The 26,059-nt window shown below is 36.3% G+C and overlaps 1 protein-coding gene and 1 pseudogene across 9 annotated transcripts in view; one reads left to right on the top strand and one right to left on the bottom strand.

Moving 5' to 3' along the window:
* Lcor (ligand dependent nuclear receptor corepressor) overlaps positions 1-26,059 on the bottom strand; it is a 122,932-nt gene that overhangs the window by 49,831 nt on the left and 47,042 nt on the right. For 6 of the 9 annotated variants that reach the window (XM_051146545.1, XM_051146549.1, XM_051146548.1 and 3 more), the window contains exons 3-4: positions 13,967-14,032; positions 13,438-13,517 (exon numbers count right to left, since the gene is read on the bottom strand). Coding sequence is in view for 3 of the 9 variants with exons in the window: in XM_051146551.1 (XP_051002508.1) it covers positions 13,438-13,517; positions 13,967-14,032 (146 nt within the window). In the remaining 6 variants the exon portion in view is untranslated. The remainder of the gene's footprint in view (positions 1-13,437; positions 13,518-13,966; positions 14,033-26,059) is intronic. The other 3 variants (XM_051146546.1, XM_051146550.1, XM_051146543.1) reach the window with 1 other exon arrangement.
* LOC127189572 (protein CEBPZOS-like) lies at positions 17,548-17,775 on the top strand (annotated as a pseudogene).

Here is a 26,059-nt window from a genome sequence, read left to right as displayed (position 1 = left end):
AAAGAACCAATAAAAAAAAAAAATCAAGAAAGTTTATACAGCATAGGGTTAACAAAGTTGAATAGCCAGGTGACAGAAAATGAACAACAGCCCTCCACCACATCTGCATTTCAAATAGATGCATTATATATAGTATGGCAAAAGTAATAAAAACATGATGTTGTTCTGTAAATAAGTGAATAAATGAATAGATGGATGACATTGGGTACTTCAATTATGAGAAGGCTTTTAGTCAGAACGAAATAGGAATAAAGCTGAAGGTGTAAACTAGAATTTCTATCTTCTAGGAGTTATTTCCTTTAGGACATAAGCTGGTAAGTCGGCTCATACCTATAGTCAAGTCTGTCTCCAAAATCTACTCAATTATTGTAACCACATAGTACTGAGTAATTAACCACACAATTATTACTACAGCAACTCATGGGTTTTTAAACTCCATGATAAATAATTGAAAATGGAGGAGGATGCGTGCCTAAACATTTATATAGCATCGAGTGAGAGATGGCCCGTGTCTCTCACTACCTCACCCAGGCATCAAGGTAGAGCTGGCTCTGGTAGCGAGGGGAAGGAGGGTCGACCCTGAGGACATGAGATCCAGTAGGAGAGATGGTCCTGCCCCTCACCTGACTAAAGCAGGAGAGCTGATAGGCTGAACAACAGGTATCATCCAGGCCCAGATCAAGGGCTTTGAGTTGGTCCACCCCAACATCCGCCCCATCTCTGAAGAGCTGTAGTCTGAGAAGGATCTGGTTTTGCAGAACCAAAGCTGCAGGATCTCCATGGCAGAGGGCAACAACAGGCTATCCGAGAGGAGTCCCCTTGAGGATCCAATATTGATAGTGTAACAGAAGCCAGAGGCCTTGAATCAGACCAATGACTCATGGCAATGAACATATGCAAATAAAACTGTCTGGCCACATGGGTACATTGTGTGACACACCACAGCTTCCACAGAGAGATATCTGTCTACTTGTTTGTTTGTTTGTTTGTTTGCTTATTGTTTTCTTTGGGGAGAGGTTGCAAGGGCAGATAAGGAGGGACAGGGAGATGAGTAGGATTGGGGTGCATGATGTGAAATTCACAAAGACTCAATAAAAAAGTTTTAAAGAGTTTATATAACACTGATTCTTTGTTCAAACGATGGTATGATCACGACTTTCATATGTCTACAACTGCTTACTTAATGGAATTCTTACTTCAATTCCAAAACACTTACAGATCTGTGAACTCTACTACATTTTAAGATTTGAGTCATTTTAAAAGACTGTTTTATGATTTTTCTATACTAATGAATTATCATACATACAATTAAATCTTGCCAAAGTCACAAAATTTGCTAGGTGACTATCACAGTTACATTCTCTAAGACTACAAAGAAAAATTATGAAACTCAAGAAATTTTAATTTGCACATTAACTCCAAAATCACTTAAAGTGGATTCCTTTATGTGTTATGTGAGGCTAACCAGTGTTGGAAATCTAGACATACTCATTTGTCTTTTAATCTCCTACCTGGAAATTGAAACCAATTCATTAAAGCAGGTTCACTTTTCTGTAGTTCAGACTGGTCTTAAACTAAATGTGCCTGACTCTGCCTACCTCATACTAGAAAATAGGAACCAGCCAAGGCCACTCTGTATTAACCAAAACAGTGTCCTTCACTTGTTTCTGGCACATATTTCTGTAAAGAAGTAACAGTCTCATCATTTACCAACAAAAGCTTAGAGCTACAGTCATTGTTTTCACCTTTTCTAAAGTAAATATATTTCCCAAAAGTCCAGCAAGGCTGACATTTTATACATAATGCTTATTTTTATCAATTACTGGAAAACACTGAAAAGGATAACCTCTATGGAATGCCTCAAAAAGGACTGGCCATGGTTACACACGCCTAATCTCAGACTTTGGGAGGCAGAGGCAGGTGTATCTCTGCCTGGCTGAGGCCAGTCTGGTTTACATAGTGAGACCCTTCTCAAAAAAGAAAGAAAACAAATAGGACAGAAAGGTAAGCTTCAAAGAATAAAAACAACCAGTAAGTAGTTGAATCAACTATAGATAAAAACTATTAATAATCATGTTTCCTTTAAGTCTCTAAATAAATATAAATATATTATGTTTTTAACTCAAGTTAGATTTAAACTATAAATCACTTTCATTCTTTCATCAATATTAAATGAAGGGCATTTTGATCTTTTAATGTATACATTGTTCAAAAATGCAAATATATTACTGTACCAAAATATAACCATAATGTGAATTTAAGCCCATTTTTCCCCTCTACCATAAATTATGTTTCCCTATGATCTCTCTAGGGAATGGAATTTAAGGAAATGAGAATAATTTAGGTTTTATTATCATTATAATAGTCAGAATCTACATTAAATGATAAAAATGTTTGAATACTTTTTCATATAAAGATTTTAAAAAATGTTTCAATGAGTATGTTCTAGATTTCTATTATTTCTTTAGAACAGATTATCACAAGAAAAAACAAAATGGATTAAAAAAAAATCTTGATTTCCGCCCCCCCCAGAACATAATCCTCAGCATTTCTCCTGTGACCAGTTTTCCTAACTTATGGTACATGCAATTAGGGAATTAAAAATTGAAAGACGGGGCTGGAGAGATGGCCTCTTCTAGCCTACTTGGGCACTGTACACGCATGGTGCATAGACATGAATGCAGGCAAAATACCCACATACACAAAAATATGTTCTTTTGTTACCTAGTATTGTGCCTTACTATTTTTTTTGGAGTGGCATGGCAATAAAAACCTCCAAAATATGTTTTCAAACATAGAATGTATCTTAGTCTATTTTATGCCACTATAAGAAAATATCTGAGTGGGCCAGGGAAATAGCTCAGTGGGTAAAGGCACTTGCCACACACTCCTGGAGACCTAAGTTTGATTTCTAGACTAGGTAGGTAGGTAGGTAAACAAACAAATCTTTAAAAGGGAAGGAGAAAAAGAAGCTACAGCCTAGGAGAAAATAGCTGTACATCACACTTGACCAAAAGGTTTACAAAAAATATGTAAGAGCTATTATATACTAGTGAATTCCTTTAAATGGCAAACAGGTCAGAGAAAAATCACACACACACGCACACACACACACACACACACACAGAGAGACACACACATGAGGGGGTGTCTATGTATAAACAAAGAAAACGTAAAAAGCAGGGAGAGATGAAGAATATTCATAAAAATCTTAGCACCAATTGTCATCCAAGAAATAAAAATTAAAACTGTAATAGGCAGATATCACTAGACTGACAATACTAACATTGGTAAGATATGGAACACTGATGTTCTCTTATGTGGTTGGTAGAAATGAGTTAAATGAATAGCACACAGTACTACTCAGCATGAAGATACATGCCCTCAAAGAGACTTGCAAGTGAGAAAGTCACATCAGTCACCATGCAACAACAACTGAAATGACCATCTTGGGGCCAGCAATAGCTCAATGGTTAAGAGCACTCACTGTTCTTGCAGAGGCCATCAGGCATCATACGGTGACTCACAACAGTATACAACCCTAGTTCCACAGTATCTGATGCTTTCTTTTGACCTCTGCAGGCATTAGGCACACACATGAGGTGCACACATAAGGTGCACACGTATGCAGGGCAGACACTCGTATATATAAAATAATTTTTAATAAAATGAATGGCTAAACTGTAACATATCTATGCTAAGGAAAACTACAAAGAAAATAAAAAGGAACAGAAAACTGTATACAAAAATACGAGTCTTAAAATTTTATGTTAAACAAAAACAGTCAAACATAGATTGCATATTGAGGGATCATATATAATTCTAGGAAAGGTAAAACTCTAACGATTGCATAACCTGGAGGTCTGGTTATGCAATCAGGGCCTAACTGCAAAGGAGCAGGGGGAAAAACAACAGGGTAAGCAAATGTCACTATGCTGTTGGGTGGACGAAATATAGATGTTATTTACCAAAATTAACTAATTTTACTCTTTGAATTAGTTTTACTATGTATAAATATTACCTCAATTTTGAAAGACCACTGAAAATTAGTTTCATGGTAGTTAAGATATTGGGTTCCAAATATGTCACTAAGTAAATGTTTCAATGGAAGTAAGTGTTCTGTAAGGGGTAACATAGAAAATACTTGAAGTCTGGCAAGCCATATGCATGTTCTGCCTTGTTAACATGAGTGTACTTAAAAAGCAGCCTGTGGACGAGACTTAGTAACAGGGCATATTTTGCTGACCTGATAGAAATGTTTAAAACTTCTCCCAGACCTAAAATAACTACAGTTCCACAGGTCTCTGAAATAGCAAAGGTGTCACTGACTAAACAATGCAAAAAACTTCTATCAGCATAGAAGTTAGTCTTCATAGCAATAAACTGTTAATAATGTTAAATTATAAATAGAAAGACCAAACATTTCTTACCCTTTCTTTTTTAAGTCTAGTATTTGTCACCCTACAACTGGGGAGGGAAGACTGGAGGAAGAGGCTTAAGTGAGCAGCTGCTTAATTTCTCTTGAGGAATTGCAATTGTCAAGTTTCACTTGGGAGGAATAAAGCAACCTAGGTTTCCCAAGTGTAATACAAAAATGAAAGGATGACTTGGAAAGCTACTCTATCTACACACATAACTACTACCTATTTTCTGGCAATATAAGACGACCTCCAACTTTAACTTTTCCAGTTTATAGAGTTTGGATATACTTGCTGTATAAGACTACCCCTCTTCCAACACACACCCTTGTACAGCTGACTCTGGTTGCAAACTCTGTATTTTAACTTTAAAGTTAAAGTTGGGGGTTATCTTATACACCAGAAAATACAGTATGCTCCTTGGTTATCTAAATTTAGATACAATTCTTACAAGTTGATACCACAGGGTATAGAAAACCTAGGAACTAAAAGCAAGTGCATACACATGTTTTGTAGTAATTCTGTTAGAAAAGGCTTCCAGAGTCATGAACCTATAGCTACAGCCCTGCCTGTTACCCATGGCTTCCTGACATTTTTAGCAATGAGCTAAAAAGAGCTGAGAAGATTCAATTCACTGATTTAAATGCCAATTTCCTTCATCTTATTATTTTAAATGCCAGCAAATCCTAGAGAAAATGGTCCCACCACTTTAAATGCTCATATACTTTAAGGTCAATTAGCAACGGAGAACCTTAAATTCTTGCTTTTTACATAAACAAAGTATAAGTTGTGCTTATTGCAATTTTTGCTGTATATAAATGCTACCTCAATTTGGCTAAGCAACTAATGAGTAGAAAAACAACTACATTTAAAGGCTGAAAGACACTGAAGCATTTCTTAATTTGCAAGAGATTTAATACATTTGAAAAGTGAGCATTTGAGTATGTGAAGAATTGAAACACAAGGAAGTAATGGTTCAGCACTAATAAATCTCTAAGAATTAATTTTCAGAGAGGTAAAGACATTAACATGAACATTTTAAAATATAAATTGAAAACTCAATGATCTGATAAAAAAGTCTCTAGGAACACCTGTAAAGACTCCTAAGACTTGCCATTAGTATTAAAATAGAGACAGACCTTTAGCCAGATGCTTAAGGGTTCCTTATATAGAGTCTAGATCCGTGGCTGAGTATTACTCAATAGAGGCTAGAACTTTTCTGTAATGAGTATAACGTACAGTTGTTGATTTTACTGTTAAAAGTAAGTCAAATCCTATTTTTTAAGACAAATACTTTATTAAAATGTCAATACTACTCCAAACAATCTAAATGTTTAATACAATCTCTATCAAACTTGTAACTATTCCAACACACACACACACACACACACACACACACACACACACACCATTCTCTTAGCTTCTTAATGAAGCAGGCCTGCAACTTAATAAACTGAAAGAGAATGGTATCTGAAAGAAAATTAATCATCCTTAGGCATCTATCTTTTGGAACCTTTCAAAGGGAATTCTACAGAAACTGAAGGTGCAGTGGTGCACACCTTTAATCCCAGCACTTGGGAGGCAGAGGCAGGCAGATCTCTGTGAGTTCGAGGCCAGCCTAGCCTACAAATAAGTCCAGGACAGCCAAGGCTACACAAAGAAACCCTATCTTGGGGAAGCGGGGGGGGGGGGGGGGGGGGTGTTAATCATTAAAGATCAATGAAAGCCACCCTCACAGTTAATAGTGAGGGTTTCTACTTATGGGAAAATCAAAGTTGATACTATCCTCAATTTTCATTCACAAACCAACACGCCAGAAGGCCTTCTGAAAATTTTATCCGCGCTCCTCTTATGAATATGGATGTCCCTAGATGCCCATGGTCATTTAAATGCAAGAATATAAAACTGCCCGTTTAGGTAATAGAACTATAAAGTCTAAGCATTATGAACTCCTACAGCACCTTATCTGTGCCATTAAATGGCACAAGATTCATATCTCGTATTAGCGATTTCTTAATTCCTCTATTATAGTGACAAAAGAACTGTTTGTGGGAGCTCAGTGGTTCAGGACACTAGCTACTGTTTAGAGGATCTAGGTTCAATTCCCTACACAGTCCTTCCCAATCAACTGTACCTTCAGTTCCAAGTTATCTGACCCTTTCCTTCTGGCCTCTGAGGCCACTTGCACACTTGTATGCCCACAAATACACTTAATAAAATCTTTTCAAAGTTAAAAACCAAAACAAACATATTAATAAAGCCACAAAGAAGTATAATCAAAGATGCAAATAAGAGTGGCAAGATGCCTCAGAAAATGAAGGCAATTTACTCCAAATCTGAGGACCTAAGTTTGATCTGGGGACCAAAGGAGAAAACCAGCTCCTGAAAGTTGTTCTCTGACATACACATGCCCATGCCTCAATAAATAAATGTAATAAAAATTTAAAGAAACTACAAATAAAGCTGGGCGTGGTGGCTCACGCCTTTAATCCCAGCACTCGGGAGGCAGAGGCAGGCGGATCGCTGTGAGTTCAAGGCCAGCCTGGTCTACAAAGCGAGTTCAGGACAGCCAAAGCTACACAGAGAAACCCTGTCTCGAAAAACCAAAAAAAAAAAAAGAAACTACAAATAATATTGTAAAGAACCTAATACCAAAATAAGCATTAGGGAAGAAAAATAACATAAAAATAGTCTTTAATAATAGAGGGGAAAGAAAAAAGAGAAAGACAGTCCATGTACAAACTAAACACCCAGCCACACTTGGCAAGCAGAAAGAGACAGGTGGATCCCTATGAGTTCTAGATCAGCCTAATCTACACAGTTCCAGAAAAGCAAGGGCTACACAGTATGTAAGAGTATGTGTGCTTGTCCAGGGGTTGTCTTCTCAAAGAAGAGGAAGGAAACTTTAGAATCAATAAACTCTTAGAACCTTCAAAATGACTCATTTTTTAAAGCTAACAAAATGTAACACCCCCCTTCTCCCTGGCCCCCACCGCCTGCCCACGACCGAGACAGGGTTTCTCTGTGTAGCCCTGGCTGTCCTGAATTCACTTTGTAGACCAGGCTAGCCTCAAACTCACAGAGATCTGCTTGCTTCTGCCTCCTCAAGTGCTGAGATTACAGGCGTGCACCGCCGAGCAAGCCCAGCTCAAAATGTAACTGTTTAATAAGCAACTTAATTTTTTTCTTGCTTAAAAATACAATGCTAAATGAAGTAATTTTACCAATTACTTTTCTTAAAACTACCTTTTTTGTAGTTGGTATGGCTAGAACACTCTGAACAGTAATCTAAATGAGGAAGTTTTATGAACAAGCTAGCAGGGGAAATTCTTAACGTTTAAGACATTATTGCCTTGTTGAATCCCTGACAACTGTGATTTTTAGGGTTGCACTGAGTGTTGTCCTAATCCCCACACCACTGTTTGTAGCTAATTTCCTGTTGGTTTCCTTACAATCTTGCCTTATTCAGCCACTCCCTCTTATTTTTTTAACTTTTAACTTTTAACTATGTGTATATATGTGTCTGTATATATATACACAGATGCACACACTGGCTGTGCCAGTGAAGTCCAGAAGAGACTGCTGAAAGTGAACGTTGGTCTTCTAGAAGAGCAGTGTAAAATCTTAACTACTGAGGCATGCATGTCTCCAGCACCTGACCCTGTCTTAATTTCTTTCTCTGCAGCTTCTTCTAAGAATATAAATAACACTCAAGTTTCTACTGTGCTCCAAAAATCTTGTCTTAATCCCTTTACTTATACATTCTCTGCTCTTGTTTTCTTCATTACTGTCTTCAGTCACTTGAAAGATTGGTAATATCTTTTATTACTTAAGTAGTAAGTAATATCCATTACTTAACATCCACAACCACCTAGTTTGTCATTAATGCTGTCAGGCTTAATAGTCTAACTTCTTTTATCAGTAATCTTGGCACGCCATTCTCTCAAGAGTATATTTTGGGGGCACTTGTTCACCTCATTTTAGGTCCATTCTATTCTGAGAAATGACCCAGAAGTCTATGTTAGTAGAGTAAAAATGACAACAGACCCTGTACTTTGCTATATGTGCAATCTGGAAGATACTTGATGCAAAGCACACAACTCTTTTATTCTATTGTTGTTCCTTCCAGTTTGATTTTTTTTTCTACTTCCTAAAATAAAGGTCCTTTGCAAGTCTCAACGATTTATTTCCCTCAAAGATATCATTTGCTTCCAAATCCTCACAAGTTTTCATCCTGCATACTGTATTTCAATTCCATTTACACAACTCAAATGTATTGGACATTTCCAATGACGTGCTTAATTTCAGTATATACTGCTTTCTGGGTAACTTCACTGGCCACTTTACCTCACTCACCTTTCTCAAGCCATCTGAGCTTGGACACTGAAGTTGGCATCACTTCCTTTTCCTTTATTTATCCTATTTCTTATTCCTTATAATGTATGTATAATCACCAAGTACTGGTAATGTTTTAGTACAAGATTGTCTAATTCCCTATTAATTTTCAAGTTAGAGACCCTAGTTTACATTCATTTCCTAGGTTACTGCTGGATCCTCTGATATTCTCACTATGAATATCTCTCTACTACACACTAGAAAACAACTCTTAAGTCAATGGCTTTAAAGTACAGATTTTTTTTTTTGAGGTACAAATTGCATTCTATTTCCTTGATAAAGCAACTCCCGTATCATCTATTATAATTACTGTCTATATTCTTGTGTATTATGTATTAGCTCTAAAAATACTTATATGAGAATGGGAACTTTGTCCTTAATGTTTCCTACCTGGGGTTACAGGTATTATGTCACCATCGTGCCCATCATATGCTTACAAAACATTTTTGAGTGCTAAATGCCAGGTACGGTGGCACTCAGGAGACTGAGGCAGGACCAGGAGTATAGGAACAGCCTGGTCTACATACTAAGTCAAAACAAAACAAAACAAACAAACAAAAACCCAAAAAACAAAAAAACAATACAAAAAAACAAAAAAAGGAAAGGAAAAATTGCCTTTCCCACCCCCAAAAAATATTTAAGAAGCCGATGAGTAAGTAATGAGTGCATGGATGCACTCAAAATATACATTAATATAATTGTTCATATTTATGAAACCTCTCACCTTCTTATTTAGTAAATACACAGAATACTTACTTTTGCCCAATCAACAGAGAAAAGGGAAAGATGCAAGCCACCCAGGATGTTGGGGGCTCACTTCCAAGCATAGCTAAAACTGGTCATTTCAAACAGCATTAAGTTTCTTTACTCTTATTTTCTCTAAGAAATTCCAAATCCTGCTTAATGCTTCCTTGCACTTTCAATATTCCTACTGCTGTTTTTGTTAACAAACTTGATTCACACCAATACTAAAGTGACATCTCAATTTTGTGGCTTTGCCTGTAACAATCTCTGACCCTTCCTTTTCATTTTCTCACTTTTAAAGTTAGAATCTCAGGATTGTTTTGAGGATTAAACTGCAACATACAAAAAAAAAAAAAAAAAAAAAAACATTGGCAAAGAGGATGCTCAAAGGATGGCTATCTTCACCTAATAACTTCTGTATTATTTTACTGAAGTAGTTTCTCTTATTGGTGGTTTTACTTTCCATGGTTTAAGTTACCTACTTATCAACTACAGACCAAAACTAGGAAGTGGAAAATTCCTGGAATAATTGTCAATTTTTAAGTGTGTGCTATTATACGTAGTGTAGTAAAAGCTCCAGCCACCTCCCTCTGGCCCAGTGCACACACGCCATACAGAACAGCTACTGTTAGTTACCTAATGAACTGCCATGCTATCGAAGTGCTGTCTATAGGTAGCCTGTATTTCACTAAATAATGTCCCCAAAACACAAATGTAGTGAGGCTGGAAATCCAATATGCCATAAAATACTTCATTTAAGTGAAAAGGTGAAAGTTCTTGACATTTTAAGATTTACAAAAAATAAAAAATTGTATGCTGGGCTGGAAAGATGATGGCCCAGAGGTTAAGAATATGTATGACTCTTTCTCAGAAGTACCTGAATTCAATTCTTCACATCTACATCAGGCGGCTTACAATGCCTGTAACTTCAGTTTTAAGGGATCCAATGCATCTGGTCTCCACTGCCACCCCAACACACACAAATACCCATGAGTCTCTAAAGGAGTGTATGCTGAAGCTGTTAGGAAATCAATAGTATGGGCTGGAGAAATGGCTCAGTGGTTAAGAATACTTATTTTGTAGAGGATCTGGGTACAATTCCCAGCACCCACATGGCCGCTCACAACCAACCATAACTCCAGTTCTAGAGAATCCCCTCTTCTGACCTCAACAGGCACCAGGCATGAACATGATGCACAGACAGACATACATGCAGGCAAAACATTGATACACATTAAAATGAAATAAATCAATATTAAAAAAAATAAAAGTAAAGAAAAACAGAGTAACAGCTTAATCTGTGAAATTGTAAGGGAAAATAAAATGTGTTACAGCCATGATATATCAAAATGCTTAGTTAAGGCAGAAAAGGCATTTAATTGATGAGTGGAAGCCATAAACAAAAAACTTTCTGATTGTTACAACTTTAATTACCACTGTTAACTTCCTATTGTGTCTAATTATAGACCATAGGATTTTACACAAGGAAAAACATTGTGTCCACAGGACTCAAGACTCAGGCATTTACTAGAGGTCTTAGAATACATTCCTCCAGAAAGAGGGACCATTGTAAACTATAGGCGAGTATCAGTTCCATTTCCCAAAGCTAGCTAGCTATTTGTGATTTTTTTATCTGCATAAGTATGAAAATTATATTTATATTATCCATTCTAACAGCCTTATTATTCACTAAAATTTCAATAAGCTCAAATTAAAATCAAAACAAAACACAAACTCCACCTCTCAAACAGGCCATTGCTTTTACTTTTCTAGACACACTCTACATTACCTAATCCTTAACCCCAAACTCAAGATTCCAGTAACATGCACAATACTGTTACATAGTGAGTATTATCATATTTTCTTGAAATTTCCCTTCCCCCCCTATTTACAGATGTAAGCTTCAAAGCAGTGGTTTTATTTCTAAACTCTAATCTTCCTCAGGTAAGATGTTACAAATGTTCACAAAATGTCCCAGGACATAATCTTTTTCTATTTAATACAACAAAGGCTTTATATAAAATTTTTTTTATCACTTAGGCTCCTTCATTTCTTGTCTTCCAGTCCTGGATGGCTCTCTTGGAAACAAATAAACAAGAAGACTATATGGTGTCAAATGAAGAAATCAGACCAGGCTGCCTTACCCCAGGTGCAGTCAGTCATTAAGAAGTATTTACTAAGTTGTAAAGAAAAAAAATGAAGAAATCACTCTTAGAATCAACTGAGCTTTCAACAGAAATTCTTCCTCCATTTGGGGAGATGACACAGTAAGTTCAAATCCCCAGAAGCCATGGGAAAGCCAGACAGGCACAGCCAGTGCACAGCTGAAAAATCTGCAATGAGGTAGGTGAGCAATGAGACTTGGCCCGATTCCAAGGGTTCACTGGATAGAGACATTCAGGTACAGTGAAACCTTGTTTCAAATTATAAAGTGGAGAGCAATAGAGGAAGATATCCAAAGCCAGCCCTTTGGCCTCCAAATGTGTATATAATCATAGGTGAGTAAACCTGCACACACATGCATATGCCCCCTCCAGAAAAATATTCAAGTTAAAAAACCAACTGAAAAACTGCAAAACTACAATGAACAAAAACAGCTACTTTAAATGATACATCATTTCATGTCTTATCTTTGTTTTCTCCTAAGAATACTGATACAGTATTTTGTCCTTATATATCAACAGAGAACTCTCAATCATATTATGGTAACATACTGTATCTCTTACTCAGCAGAGAATGCTTCTCTTCTCAATTCTAATATGAAAAACAAAAACAAAAAACAACTGTTTCTCCTTCTCTTCTACCACAATTCCTATTGAATGATTTGCTATAGCACCCAAGATATACACACATAAATGCAAACACACAGAATCTAAACATCAAACAATAATTCCTTTTTTTCTGTACTCTTTCAATACCAGGAAATTTCAAAACAACCTTCTCATTATTTTAACAAAATGTACTACCATGGATAGCAGTAGCAATTTTTTTTTTCATGGAGAAAACAAGCTATCACTAACATGTAAGAAGCTCTTAAACCACCACGTGATGGCGTTCAGATGTTAAGGCTGCTTTACGGCACTAAGCAGCACAGCAGCAGTACAGAGACAGACGATACAAGCAAGGTCGTCTTCAGCAACTAGAATAAAGGCAAGAACAAATACTCAAAACGTTCAGAAAACAAAATAAGCTATAATGTCAAATGACAAATAATTGGTATGTTACATTTATTGCAATAGTATGACAAGGTGAAACAGCAACAGGAGCATTGTGTACCATTCATAGGCCAGCACAGGCATAAGAAAAAAGCAAGAGATTTTCAAGTTACAAAAATTAGAAAAAGGAAAAGCATCTGTTTAATGCGAATCATTTTATTTCAGCAGTCCAGAACAGCAGGGGTGTAGACTACAATGATGACCATGGAGATTTAAAAAACAAAACAAAATTCAACAGGAGTAATTGGTAGAAGTTTGCCAGTAAACTAAAGTTAGTATATACCAGAAGAAGTCAGAAAGTTGCCTAGGCTTTGCAGCAGAAAACTGTGAGAAAAAGGATACTGTACCACAAATGACTTCTACTTCTTGAACTACCACATACTTTATATTTAACGTAAACATAACAATTTGAGACCCCTTAAATTACACTACCTAAATAGACATAGAACAATGTATGTTGGCATATAAGATTTCTTAATAGGTTAATCAATATACCAAAAACAGTTTAAACTGAAAAGCCAACTACTATTAAACCTTTTATAAACAGGAAATCATTTTCCTTTTCTTGAAAATCTCCAATAAAATGATTCATTAAAAAAAACAACAACAACAACAACAACAACTAAAATGCCATACTAGACAAATGTGCCAGACTTCTTGGTTACCTTTACTTTATCTCTTCTCAAGCAACAGAACAGACAATTTTCATCGAAAGCCCAATCAGAAATGCTTTCAGGTTCACACTCTGCAAAAGAAAGAAAATAAATTTTAATAATAAAAAACAGAATTTTTTAGAAAATAAGTCAGAGCTAACATCAAAAATATTATGTAGTTTAAGAAAATTCTCATTAAAAACTAGATGTTTCATTCACATTTATCTTTAAATTCTTGTATTTTAACCAAACTCAGAATTACACACATGCAAAAATGTGTGCTCTACTCCACAGCCATCCCCTGAAATTCTATTATGCCCTCCCAGCCACTTCTGTCTTAAAATTCTAAAAATAAAATTCTTCACTCAATTCTTAGCTGCTCATTAGTTAATTATGCCTCCTATACATATACTAGCAGTATAAACTAAACATAAGCATGCTGACATGGATGCAGTTTAACCCTTACTAAACTGAATAAGAGGCCTAAATCACCAATGTGTTAACCACAAAGATTGTGAAATACCAGAAATATTTTGAATACCTTTAAATAAACTGAGATCTCTTAATAACGCAGGTCCAAACAGCCCTTCAAGAACACTTTCAAATCCTGAAAGGATTAAAAAAATGAATAAATAAAACCCATCATCACAATATTCACTGAAAAGTGCTTTCTGCTGGATCACTAGTTAATGCTGAAGGGATGCTCAGGAGAGAGACACCAACAAATCTAAAAAGGGTTGTCTGCATTTTTGTTAATGATTAACACAACAAAAATCCAAATTATGTTCAAGAACGAAACAAACGAACAAAAAGACCCAGAAACAACCAATGAAGCAACGGAAATTCAGTCTCTAGTTGTTCTACAAAACTTTATAGAAATTAGATTCTTAAAAAGTGCCTTCCCAGAGCCAGGGATGACACATGCCTGTAATCCCAGCACTCAGGAGGCAGAGACAGGAGGATCTCTGTAAGTTTGAGGCCAGCCTGGTCTACAAAGTGATTCTGGGCCAACCAAGGTTACACAGAGAAACCCTGTCTTGAAAAACCAAGGGGGAAAAGTGCCTTCCCAATGAAATGTTATGCTTCAGAACTTCTATAAACTTTGTAGAATAATCAAAACAGTTCCCTCTTTTTCTGCATAACTGTTGATGCATATATTTCTCTCAGGTCAATAGTTTTCTAAAGAAAAATCTCAAGAACAGTTTCCTCGCTCCCCACAATAGCTTAGAAGGGAAAGCCCTGTATTACTTCAGAACATAATATAAACTAGTTGGTGGTTCCTTTTTAAAGATAAAAATCACTAGGTACATAGAAAAGAATAAGAAAAAATTGACACAGTTGTATAAAAACTGTTTAAAACTATTGTATCCTTCATCAGTGTGAAAGAAATAGAAAACCAAGTGTTCTGACTACACCAAACACTGTCATGTACTTAAAAAGACAGTTTAAATACCTTGCTGTTGTGGGTTGTTAAGAAAGAAAGAAAAAACCTTAGAGAATAGTGGAAGCTGCAGTGGCTTTAAAAAGAAAGAAAAAAAATTGTCAAGAAACTCATTATAAAGTTCAAATACTTATTGTAAAGATCTGAGACTCCAAATGCACTTTTAACTGTGACCTTTAAAAAGAATTAATGTCATGCACATTTGGTACACATAATTACTTTTCAAATGCACAGAAATATCAAAGAATTTAGAAAGCAAGAGGACAGAAAAGATGTCCTTTAAGGGGCTGAAGAGATGGCTCAGCTTCTCTTCCAGAGGACCAGGGTTGATTACTGTCATCTGTACGTAGGTTTTTAGTACAAGACCAAGGGAGTCAATGCCCTTTGTGGCCTCCAAAGGCACGGCATGCACATGGTACACAGACACACAGGCAGACAAAATACATGTACAATTAAAATTAAATCGAAAAGATAGTCTTCAGAAACAGCACTATCTTGTTTAAGTGACAATAAAAATAACATTGTAATTCAAATGCCTTTGCCCTACTTCCTACAAAGCTCTAATTTTCAATACAGTAACTGCTGAAGTTTGCATTGTAACTAGAGTTGATTTTTATATTATTTTTAAACTATAACTTTTATGTATTATTAGAACGCAGTTATTTTTCAAGTTTATTTCTTGACAACAAATTATTCCAAAGGTATTGGCAAAATTGAAGTACTCAATAATCAAATAGCTGCTTGTTATTTACCTAATGTAATTAATTACTGTGTCCTCTTGCTCTTTCAAACATTAAAAAATGAAGAAAGGATTTGAGTTAGGAGCTGTGGGGTAGAGAGGTGGTGACATAGTAGTGAGGACTAATGGCTAGATACCATCTACCCTTGATCCTGGAAACTACATCTTTTCATCAACAGCTAACCTCATCTCCTTTAAGTAAATCTCCAAAACCAGTCTCCAATTTGTCCTCTTACTTTCCAGAAAGGAATTCTTATTTTAATAATACGAGTGAAAGCATTTGAATATCTTAGAAAGTATTAAATAACTAAAACTCAGCTAAAAAAGAGTCTTTCTTAGAATAAATACAATATTTTCACCTAGGTTCATAAAAAATTGTAACAAATTCCAAACTTCCATAGTAAGCAAAACATTATTTTTGAGACAGAGTGTCTGAGACAGACAGCCCAGGACGATATCAACTCTTATCCACATAGCTCAACCTCCAGAGTTCTAAGGTTAGAACTGTGTACCACCATGCCATGTGCATGCTCTAAGCCTGAATTTCTAAAAAGGAAAAATATAAATACAGGAAGAAATACCAGGAAGTGTGGGGGAGGGGGGAATAATAGCATGGGAGATAATAATTCAAAACTTACAAAGAATAGAATCTGAAATAGGTCCACTGAGGAAGAATATCAGTAACACATAATCATTAGCAAAAAATAAAATAAAATTACAGATCAAAAAGCAGAGGTGAGCTAGGCTGTGATGGCGCACACCTTTAACACCAGCACTTGGGAGGCAGAGACAGGCAGATCTCTGGGTGGGAGGCCAGCCTGGTCTACAGAGTGAGTTCCAGGACAGCCAGGGCTATACAGAGAAATCTCCAAAAACAAACAAACAACAACAAAACCCAAAAACAAGAAAACAAAGTAGGGTGGGGGAAACACTCGCTGGATATTATGCATGCCTATAACCAACACTCAAGAAGCTGAGTGAGAAGAAATGCCACAAGTTCAGAGCTATACTACATAACAACTGAGTCAAGTCCTGTATTGGGAGAGGGGAGTGTAAACACTGATAAAAATAAGCAAGCAGTTGACAACATAACAATAACAAAGCTAGTCATAAAAGATTTAGCCACAACTAATCTTATTCTAAATAATAAACATATACAAGTCATAGCTCCTCTGCTCACACTTGCCACAACACACTGAACTTTACACATACGTACTGCATCCCATAAACCCACACGTTGCTGTTCTCTGTTCACTGGATGTTAACACTGTTCAGTTTTACTAAAAATACTGATTAGCAGTTGCATAGCAACATTGAATCATCTCACATGCTATGCTTGACACTAACAAAAGGGAAGTAAGAACAAAGACACTCAAGACTTTATACCAAGATTTCATACAAAAGCCATCAAGAATGATAACAAAATGCCATAAAGAGTAAATGCTGAGCTCCAGCCATCTTGGTGGCTGGTCTTGTTTAGGAGCATCCCACACCTAAGGCAGGAAGATTGTGGCTGCAAAGAATATGAAAAAAGTCTCTGGAGTCAATCATGCTCCAACTTATTAGAAGTGGGAAGTACATGCTGGGATACAAACAGACACTGAGGATGACCAGACAGGAAAGAGAGATTGGTTATCTCATCAACAGTTGCCCAGCTTTGAGGAAATCTGACATATGATATTATGTCATGCTTGCCCATCACTACAGTGACAATTAATATTGAATTGGGTGCAGCATGAGGAAAATACTACATAATATGCACACTGGCTATCCTTGACCCAGGTGACTCTGACTATTATTAGAAGCATGCCAGAACAGAATGGGTGAAATGTAAACCAGGAAAGTTTTCCTTTAATAAAACTTTACTAGAAATCATTAAAAAAAAAAAAAAGCCATTCACTCCAACTGTGTGCATACGCCTTCCCATTGCTCAGGCCTCAGAATGGCTCCAACCATGGAACCACTGCCAAGGAAGATTTTCCCAATGGATTTCACCAATTGAACTTGTGGGTGTTTTGGGAGCTTATTTTTTGTTTAAAAAGATGAGCTCGAGCCAAAATTTCAGGCAAACAATCTCCATTTTGGAAGTTTATTACAGATCCACTGAACAGTCTGAATGTATGGAGTTGTAGAGAAAAATTAAGAGAAATGGCTAGATAGCAAAAATTAAAGATTTGGTTATTTCTTACAAAAAACAGTATCACTCAGGATTAAAATTCCACAGCTGAAAAAAAAAATTCCACAGCTGATAGATGGAGTCTGTAATACTTGAAGCAAAACATAAGTTGTAAGTTGGGTCTTATTCTTTGGGCTTGAAAAGGTTGACTGAAGTTATGTTTATTGCATTATCAATAAACTTTTGTTTATGCTACTGAGAAAAATACTGAATAGGCAAGTCATACCATCATATTTAATTACATGGATTTTAAAGGTGCCTTTGTGTAACCTGTTACACATTTAAAACCCTGTCTCAGTGGATTTGACTATTTTGCAAAGAAATTCTAATCAACATCACAAGTGGTCTCAAACCCAATCTCCAAGTCTCTTCACTACAACTTGCAGTGCCTTCAGAGTCTATTTAAAACACTGTGACAGTAACAAACTGCTTCTTTAAAGTTCACACTGCCATGAGAACAAACAAGCCCCCCTGAAATCCCACATCCAGCAATGAAATAATTTTATAATCTGAAACAATCTCCTTTTTTCTAGGGTATTTCCCAGCATCATTCTGGTCAGATTGTTTTGTTTCTGCTTTTCAACTGTGGTCAATAATCATTTATTTCTCCTAATATTTTCTCAAGTCTTTGTATCTCACTTTGCCCAAATAAAGCATCATTCTTCTTCAAAGTATTTCTTTAATCAAAATATATTAACCGAAAACTTACAATGGACCAAGGCAGAACCTGAACAGCAAAAGTGAGCAAGCAGGCACGTGAGCTGCTCTCCTGGAGGCTTGGTTTCCACTTTTCTCACCCTCAAACTACTCAGATCTTTGGTCCTTTTAAACAGAAAATCCAGTTGCCAAAATTCTGTACAAGCCATAATTTTGTAAAAACAAAACAAGTATTTTGTAAAACAAAAGCTGCTTTAGGCTATCTAAATGCTCTCAGTTGACCTTTCTTTTCATATATTTGTACATTTCTCCCCAATTACAGTTAATGTTCCAGAGGCCTAAGAACGTCCCACTTCCTACAATGTTCTTCAACTACAGGTTCCTAAGCTTAATTTTTAGGCTCTAATTTCTTCACATAATTCTAGAAAACAAGACAACTTAAAATTTCCCACACATGCCTCCCTCAATCTGAATCACAGTCTCTATTTGTATTCCCAACCAAAAGTAGATTATGGAAAATAATATGGCCGGGCATGGTGACACACACCTTTAATCCCAGCACTCAGGAAGCAGAGGCAGATGGATCACTATGAATTCAAGGCCAGCTTGGTCTACAAAGTGAGTCCAGGACAGGCAAGGCTACACAGAGAAACCCTGTCTTGAAAAACAAAAACAAAACAAAACAAACAAACAAACAAACAAAAAACCAAAAAAAGAAAGAAAAGAAAAAAAAAAAACAAAAACAAAAAAATGATATGGCAAGAACATATCAAGTGCACAGCCAATTAAGGTTAGCAATCATAGCTTGTTTCCTTTTAAGCAAATATCAATCTTGAAAATATTTTACTAAATGAAAAGGGCCAGGAGATCCAACATCTCTGAACAATATAGATCTGGTTAGCTCTCACTAAATGTGAGATTGTACAAATAATCCCTCATGGAGTGTCTCTGTATACAGGGCTGGAGAGGTGGTTCAGTGGTTAGAAGTACTTGCTGCTCTTGCAGAGGACCCAGATTCAATTCCTAGCATCTGGAACATTGAGGCTTATAACCATTTAACTCCAATTTCAGGATTTGATACACCAGGCACATGTGGTGCACTTAAGATACATGCAGACCAAAAAAAAAAAAAAAAAAAAAAAAAGATCATGCAGACAAAACAATATATACATAAAATAAATATAATATTAATATATACTTTGTTTAGAACCAAAAGTAATTTATATATTCAATGCACTCTCCATCAAAATTCCAATGATATTCTTAATGAAATCATCCTAATTTTATGAAATTAAAAGGTCCAAAAATTCCCAAGGAAGCAAGAAAGGCCACATATAACCAATGTAATCTTAACCAGGAAGAACACTATTGACGGTATCACAATACCCAACATCAATTGACAAAGAGAGCACTGTACTGGCACAAAAACAGACGCATAGACTGGAACAGAACAGAGGACCCAGAAATAAAGTGACACAGGTGTGACCACGCACTTTTTGACAAAAGTGTCAAAATATATACTTAATTTTAAAAATAGCCTATTGAATAACAGAGTGAAATAATATTTTTATCTATTACTCTGTACAAAAATCAATTCAAAATAGACTGAACAGTTTAATTTAAAGTCTCAAATTCTGAAACTCTTAGGAAAAAATACTTCAAAATAAGCATAGGCAAGAACTTTCTGCACAGAAATCCAATACTATAGCACAAGAAAATAACCTCATGATTTGACAAGTGGAATTACATAAAACTACAAAGGTTTTGTGTAACACAAGAAACTACCAACAAAAGAAACGGACTCTGCCAGCTATATTTCAGACAGGGACTTAATATCTAGAATACAGAATGAACTGCAAAAATGTAAAAGTACATATATATACAGACAAACCAAACTGCCAATCACTAAATAGGAGAACTGTTCATTCTCTGCAAATTAAAACTGTTAAAGGGTTGGGCTGGTACTACATAAACAAATACTAAATTCTGGGCCCCAAAAGCTGGTTACTTTCTCACGTACACAGGTCCACACTGTGCAAACTTTGCTCCTCAATATTCTCTGACTGGTTAAATAAAAGAGTCTGGACAACCTGTAACTGCAAAGAAGATAAGTAGGCAGTTCCCAGGCACAGAACTTGGTTCCACAAGGCAGGAGGAGTAGAGTGAGGAGAAAGGAGAAGATGGAGAGAAAGAATGTGACCTGATGGAGCAGATCCAGTTCAGACTGGATGACACTTTGGCAAGTAACTTGGGAGGGAGCCAGACTAGCTCATAAAATTAAATAAATACATAAATCAGTATGTCTCTATCTCAATTATTGGGGGAGCAGCCTGGTCACAGTAGAGCTTTTTAGAATTAATAACTATTTTTACTACATAAAACATTGAAATTCTATCTCACTTCAGTGAGAATAGCTATAGTAAATAAAATAAAGCAAAAACATAAGGAACCAAACAACAAAAAAGCCCTGGAATGTTGACAAAAAACAAACAACAACAAAAACATATCCAGCCAAGCAGTGGTGCATGACTTTAATCTCAGCACTTGGGAGGCAGAGAATCTTTATGGGTTCAAGGGTAGCCTGGTCTTCAGAGCAAGTTCCAGGACAGGCAAAGCTACATAGAGAACTCCTGTCTCAAATAACAAAAACAAATAAAAAACCATTCACTGTAGGTGGGAGGATAAGCAGGTATAACATCTATGAAAATCAGTGCACTAAGCAACAAGCTCCTTCTGGTGGCGGCTTGCTTTTTAAACATTGTTTTCCACAGTGCTGCCTATGGTTAACAAAGTCAGTCATCCTCAGCCTTAGTATTTGCTATCTTACATTGGGAAGAAACTCTAAAACCCATGGCCTTTGAAGACATGGAAAACAACGAAACATAGAACTACTGTATATATCACAAGTAACAGCTGTACCACAACCAGGCATATACCCAAAGGAGCCTACACCCTCCCAGAGATGCCTGTGTGTCCATGTTTACTGTGGTTCTATCCACAATAAAAAGAAAATGGAATCAGTCTAGATAGCCATCGGCAATAAACAGATAATAAAATGTAGCACATAAAAATATTATTTACCTACAAAGAAAAATTAAATTGTGAAACTTGCAAATTAAGTAAGGTAGCCTAGGTTCAAAACAGCAAATAATATGTGTTTGGTCTCATACTTGGACCTATGAGCGCACACGCATGCGTGTGTGCATGAGTGTGTTGGTATACATTATGAATCTAGAGAGGGGACCAAAAAAAGCAAAAGAGATAGGAAGGGAAGAGGTCAAGAGAACACACCTAACATGAAAGCAGAAAGGGGAGGATGGCGGGGGTGGAGAGGCATAAGGCAGGTAGACAGGGAAGAACAATGGGATCAGTGAGAACAGATGATTATGAAAATGTCATAAGGAAGCCTATTATTTTGTATGCTAATTTAAATTTTTAAAAATAGTACTAGAAGGATAGTTCAGGGGCTAAACGCACTGGCTACTCTTCCAGAGGACCTAGTTCTTATTTCCAGCACCCACTAGCAAACATCTGTAACTCCAATCCCAAGAGATCTAACACTTTTACCCTCCACAGGCACCAGGCAAGAAAGTAGTCCCTAGGCATATATGCAGGAAAAACAAAACACCCATACATACAAACTTAAAATAAAATTTAACTGCCTCTAACAAAAACTCTGGTGCCCTCTGGTGATTTGATTGCTTCCCCCTGGCAGGGAGTCCTGAGGGCACACAGAAGGGGAAGAGGGGGTTGCAAACTATCCAGATGAGACCTAATAGGCTATGGTCAGAGGGCTCCCCTGTCAGATGTCTAGGGGAGGGAAATAGGGCAGAAGGAAGGAGGGTGGGAATGGGAAGATACAAACGAGGGGATAACAATCGGAATGTAAGATGAAATTTTTTTTATTGTAAAAAAATTAAATATATGTATTACCACATATTTTCAAGTAAATAAAATAATTTATATCATTTAAAAATAAAATATAGGAGCTGGAGAGCTGACTCAGCTGTTAAGAACACATACTCTTGCAGAAATTCCTGTTTCCCAGCACCACAGGAGGCTCACAACTATATGTAACTCCATCCCTTTTTTCTGATCTCAGACACCAGGCACAAGTGTGGTACACACACATACATGTAGGTAAAATACCCATACACATAAAGTAAAATAATTATCTAAAAGATAAAATATATGTTTTTCTTTTAAAATAATTCAACTTTGGTGGCCAGATGGCTCAACAGGTAAAGAGGCTTGCCACTAAGGATTGCAACCTGAGTGTGTACACACACACACACACACACACACACACACACACACACACACACAGTGTTTAAGAGCAAAACCAAACACCTTTAAATCATAGTCAAGGAGTCAAAATTAAGATTTCAGCTATAGGGCTAGAAACTTGGCTTAGTGGTTAAAAACAATCGTTGTTGCAAAGGATCCAGCATTGACATGGAAGCTCACCAGCTCCTCATGCATCAGTACCTGTGGTGCACAGACACACATGAAACAAAACACTCATAAGTCTAACAAAAATAAAAAAGACTTCAGCTATTGTGCATATACTGTCAACTCACCAATCTCAGACTTCTTGCTGTAAATCTTGTTTCTAATAGTCTACTGTGCACTGTTACCAAGATATCTTAATATAGTGCTTCTTATGACCCCTTTGTGTGTGGGGGGGGAAGGTCAAGTATATCAAGTATTCTGCGTATCAGTTATTTACATTATGGTGCATAACAGTAGCAAAATTACAGTTAGGAAATAGCAATGAAAATAATTTTACTGGGGGGAAGTGGTCACCACCACATGCAGAGCTATGTTAAAAGGTCATGGCATTAGGAAGGGTTAGAGCCACTGTCTTAATACCTCAAAAAGCCCAACACTCTACTACCTTGTCCTTATCTCCACTGACTATTCCTGTCTTCTTTACCAGAAAAATGGCATCGTGAACAAAGAAAGTGAGGCTTATTCATATCTTACCATCAACTGCCTCACTGAACTACAGTCCTCAATAAAGTAAGCAATCAACAGGTAAATACGTGATACTGATGTAAATATAGTCACTCTACTACCTATATCACTGTATTTGTTTTGAGTCATTTAATAACTTTTATCATAAGATTTTACAATGAAAACTCCATTTTGTGTGCCTGGCATGAAGGCTCAAAGCAATAGTAAATAGAATAGAAAAGGAAGCTGACACCTGATGGAGAGAGATAGCTTTCTGGCTCAGGTCAACCTAGTTTCAGGTATCTAGAAACCAAAACTAGAAATGAAAAGGGTTTTTGGAAATTCTAAATCAGAGAACTGCTTTATATGCAATTTATTATTACTATATATCTTATATAATGCTGTGATAACAACAAACCTAAAAACAAACTGGGAAAAACAAAGCCCAATAAAAACAGTGTCATTAGTAAGTGAAAAAAAAAAAGTGGGGGGGGGGGGGGGCTGGAGAGATGGCTCAGAGGATAAGAGCATCATCTGTTCTTCCGAAGGCCCCAAGTTCAATTCCCAGCAACCACATGGTGGTTCACAGCCACCTGTAAAGAGATCTGTTGTCTTCTTGTGGTGGGCAGGCACACATGTGGGCAGAATACTGTATAAATAATAAATCTTTACCCCCCTCCCAAAAGGACTATATATTTACCAGCTGGAACATTCTCAAAAATTATATTTTTATGTTTACATATAGAGACATGAATGAGATTCATATGTATTAAGTGACCAAACTGTCAAAGATATTAACATATAGGTAGGAGATGCGAATGTAGGTATTTAGAAATTCAAGCGCAGTCAAGTCATTTGTTCTATTATATATGTTACATCTGTCTTCAGTAATTATTCTTAGAAAGAAGCCATTTAAATGTAAATCTGAAGTTGATGAAGGGTGAGTCAATTACACCAGGAGTTTAGAATCTGTGGGTCTCAATCCTTTAGAGGACTTCAGTCATATAAGGTCAAGAAATGCTTATGAATACTAGTTATAAGATGTGTGTGCATTCACACATCCGCGCGCTCGCTCTGTGTGTGTGTGTGTGTGTGTGTGTGTGTGTGTAGGTAGTTAATTTTCTTAAAGATACCAAAAGTATAAATTACAAGACAACAGGTAAGCACAAGATTAAAAGGAGTTTTCATACTTCTTAGGGAGTCATGGAGTTAACTAAATCAGAACTACAAGCTGAATTATTTCCTTCATTTTGATGAAAATGGGAATCTGTATGACTAAAAGCACAGAGATAAAAATTAAAACTTTCACATTATTGAAAGAAAGAAGGTTTACTTTCTAGTCCCCGCATGGCTGATAGGAGCTTTATACTATTAGAGGTTTAATTTTAGTATGACTCTACGGTATTTCAAAACTGTTCATATACTCAACTCTGTATTACTTGTAAGATAATTAAATATGTTCTTAAATTCTATAGGTTAAATATTTGTAAGTTATTTAAAATAGAATCTAAAAGTATGCTCAAAGCGCTATACTTTGTTAAGTATTTAACAAAGAAAGCAGGGAGTCCTCTTTAGTTCCCTGTAATTTCAAAGGCAACTAAATAAAACAGTAATTATAAATCTGCATGATAGAGAAATAGTGTATAGATGGGGTTTTTTGGGAGGGGAATAAAAGAACTACATAGGATGAAAGCATTTTACAAACTATTATTAATTCAAAATATTAATTACAAATTAAGTTAATTATAATGCTCAAGGAAAACACTAAGAAAGCAACTAAAAATATATAGAAGATCTGAGAAAAGGTGAGGATAAATTCAGTGGCAGAATACTTGTCTAGAGAAAAAAAGACTGTTTGTGTGGGGGTGGGTGGAGGGTGTTCCTATTATCCCAGCATCAGTAAAAGAAGAAAAGATCAAAACTAGAAAGTATCTGTACAACACAAAGTACTCAGGAAGGGCTTAAAAACAAACAAAAAACAAAAACAAACAAACAACAAAAAAAAAAACAAACGAACAAAAACCCCTGAAATAGCAATGCAGAAAAACAAGTGACAAAAAAGAGGGCTTTCAATATTACAGAAACATCCAAACTCTCCCATTAAAAGGCATATAAAGGCAGAACAGATTTTGTTTTGTTTTGTTTTGTTTTTAAGACTGGGTTTCTCGGCATAGACCTGGCTGGCCTAGACATCCTGTAGGCCAGACTGACCTTGAACTCAGAAATTTGCCTGCTTCTGACTTCCCTACTGCTAGTTAAGGAACTTAACTTGGTGTTTGAGCCAAGCACAGGTGTTAAGTATTATTGTTTAAAAATTTTAAACTAATGATTTTTTAAAAGTTGTAAACAGCAGCCAAAAAGAGAAATGGACTGGATTAATCTTAGATCCTTTTTTCTGCAAGGGATTTGATCTAACATTTTCAGTAGATCCTGAAACTATCAACAGTGACTCTTCGTGTCACTGTTCTTCCTCTATATACACCAGCCTTATTACTACGATCTGCTTATAAAATAGACACAGCAAGCAATCAGTAACTAATAAGGACAATCAATCACAGCAACATAGTATATAAAGTTGTATAACTTATTTTAGTCCAAACCTCTTCCTCAATCTGTGTAACTATCCTTTAGTTGCATTCAATGGTTTGGTAACACTCGTTTCAGA

This window comes from Acomys russatus, chromosome 5 (genome assembly GCF_903995435.1).
Source record: "Acomys russatus chromosome 5, mAcoRus1.1, whole genome shotgun sequence".
NCBI lineage: Eukaryota > Metazoa > Chordata > Mammalia > Rodentia > Muridae > Acomys > Acomys russatus.
The sequence above is the reverse complement of the archived record's forward strand: the minus strand, read 5'-3'. Positions and strand labels throughout refer to the sequence as shown.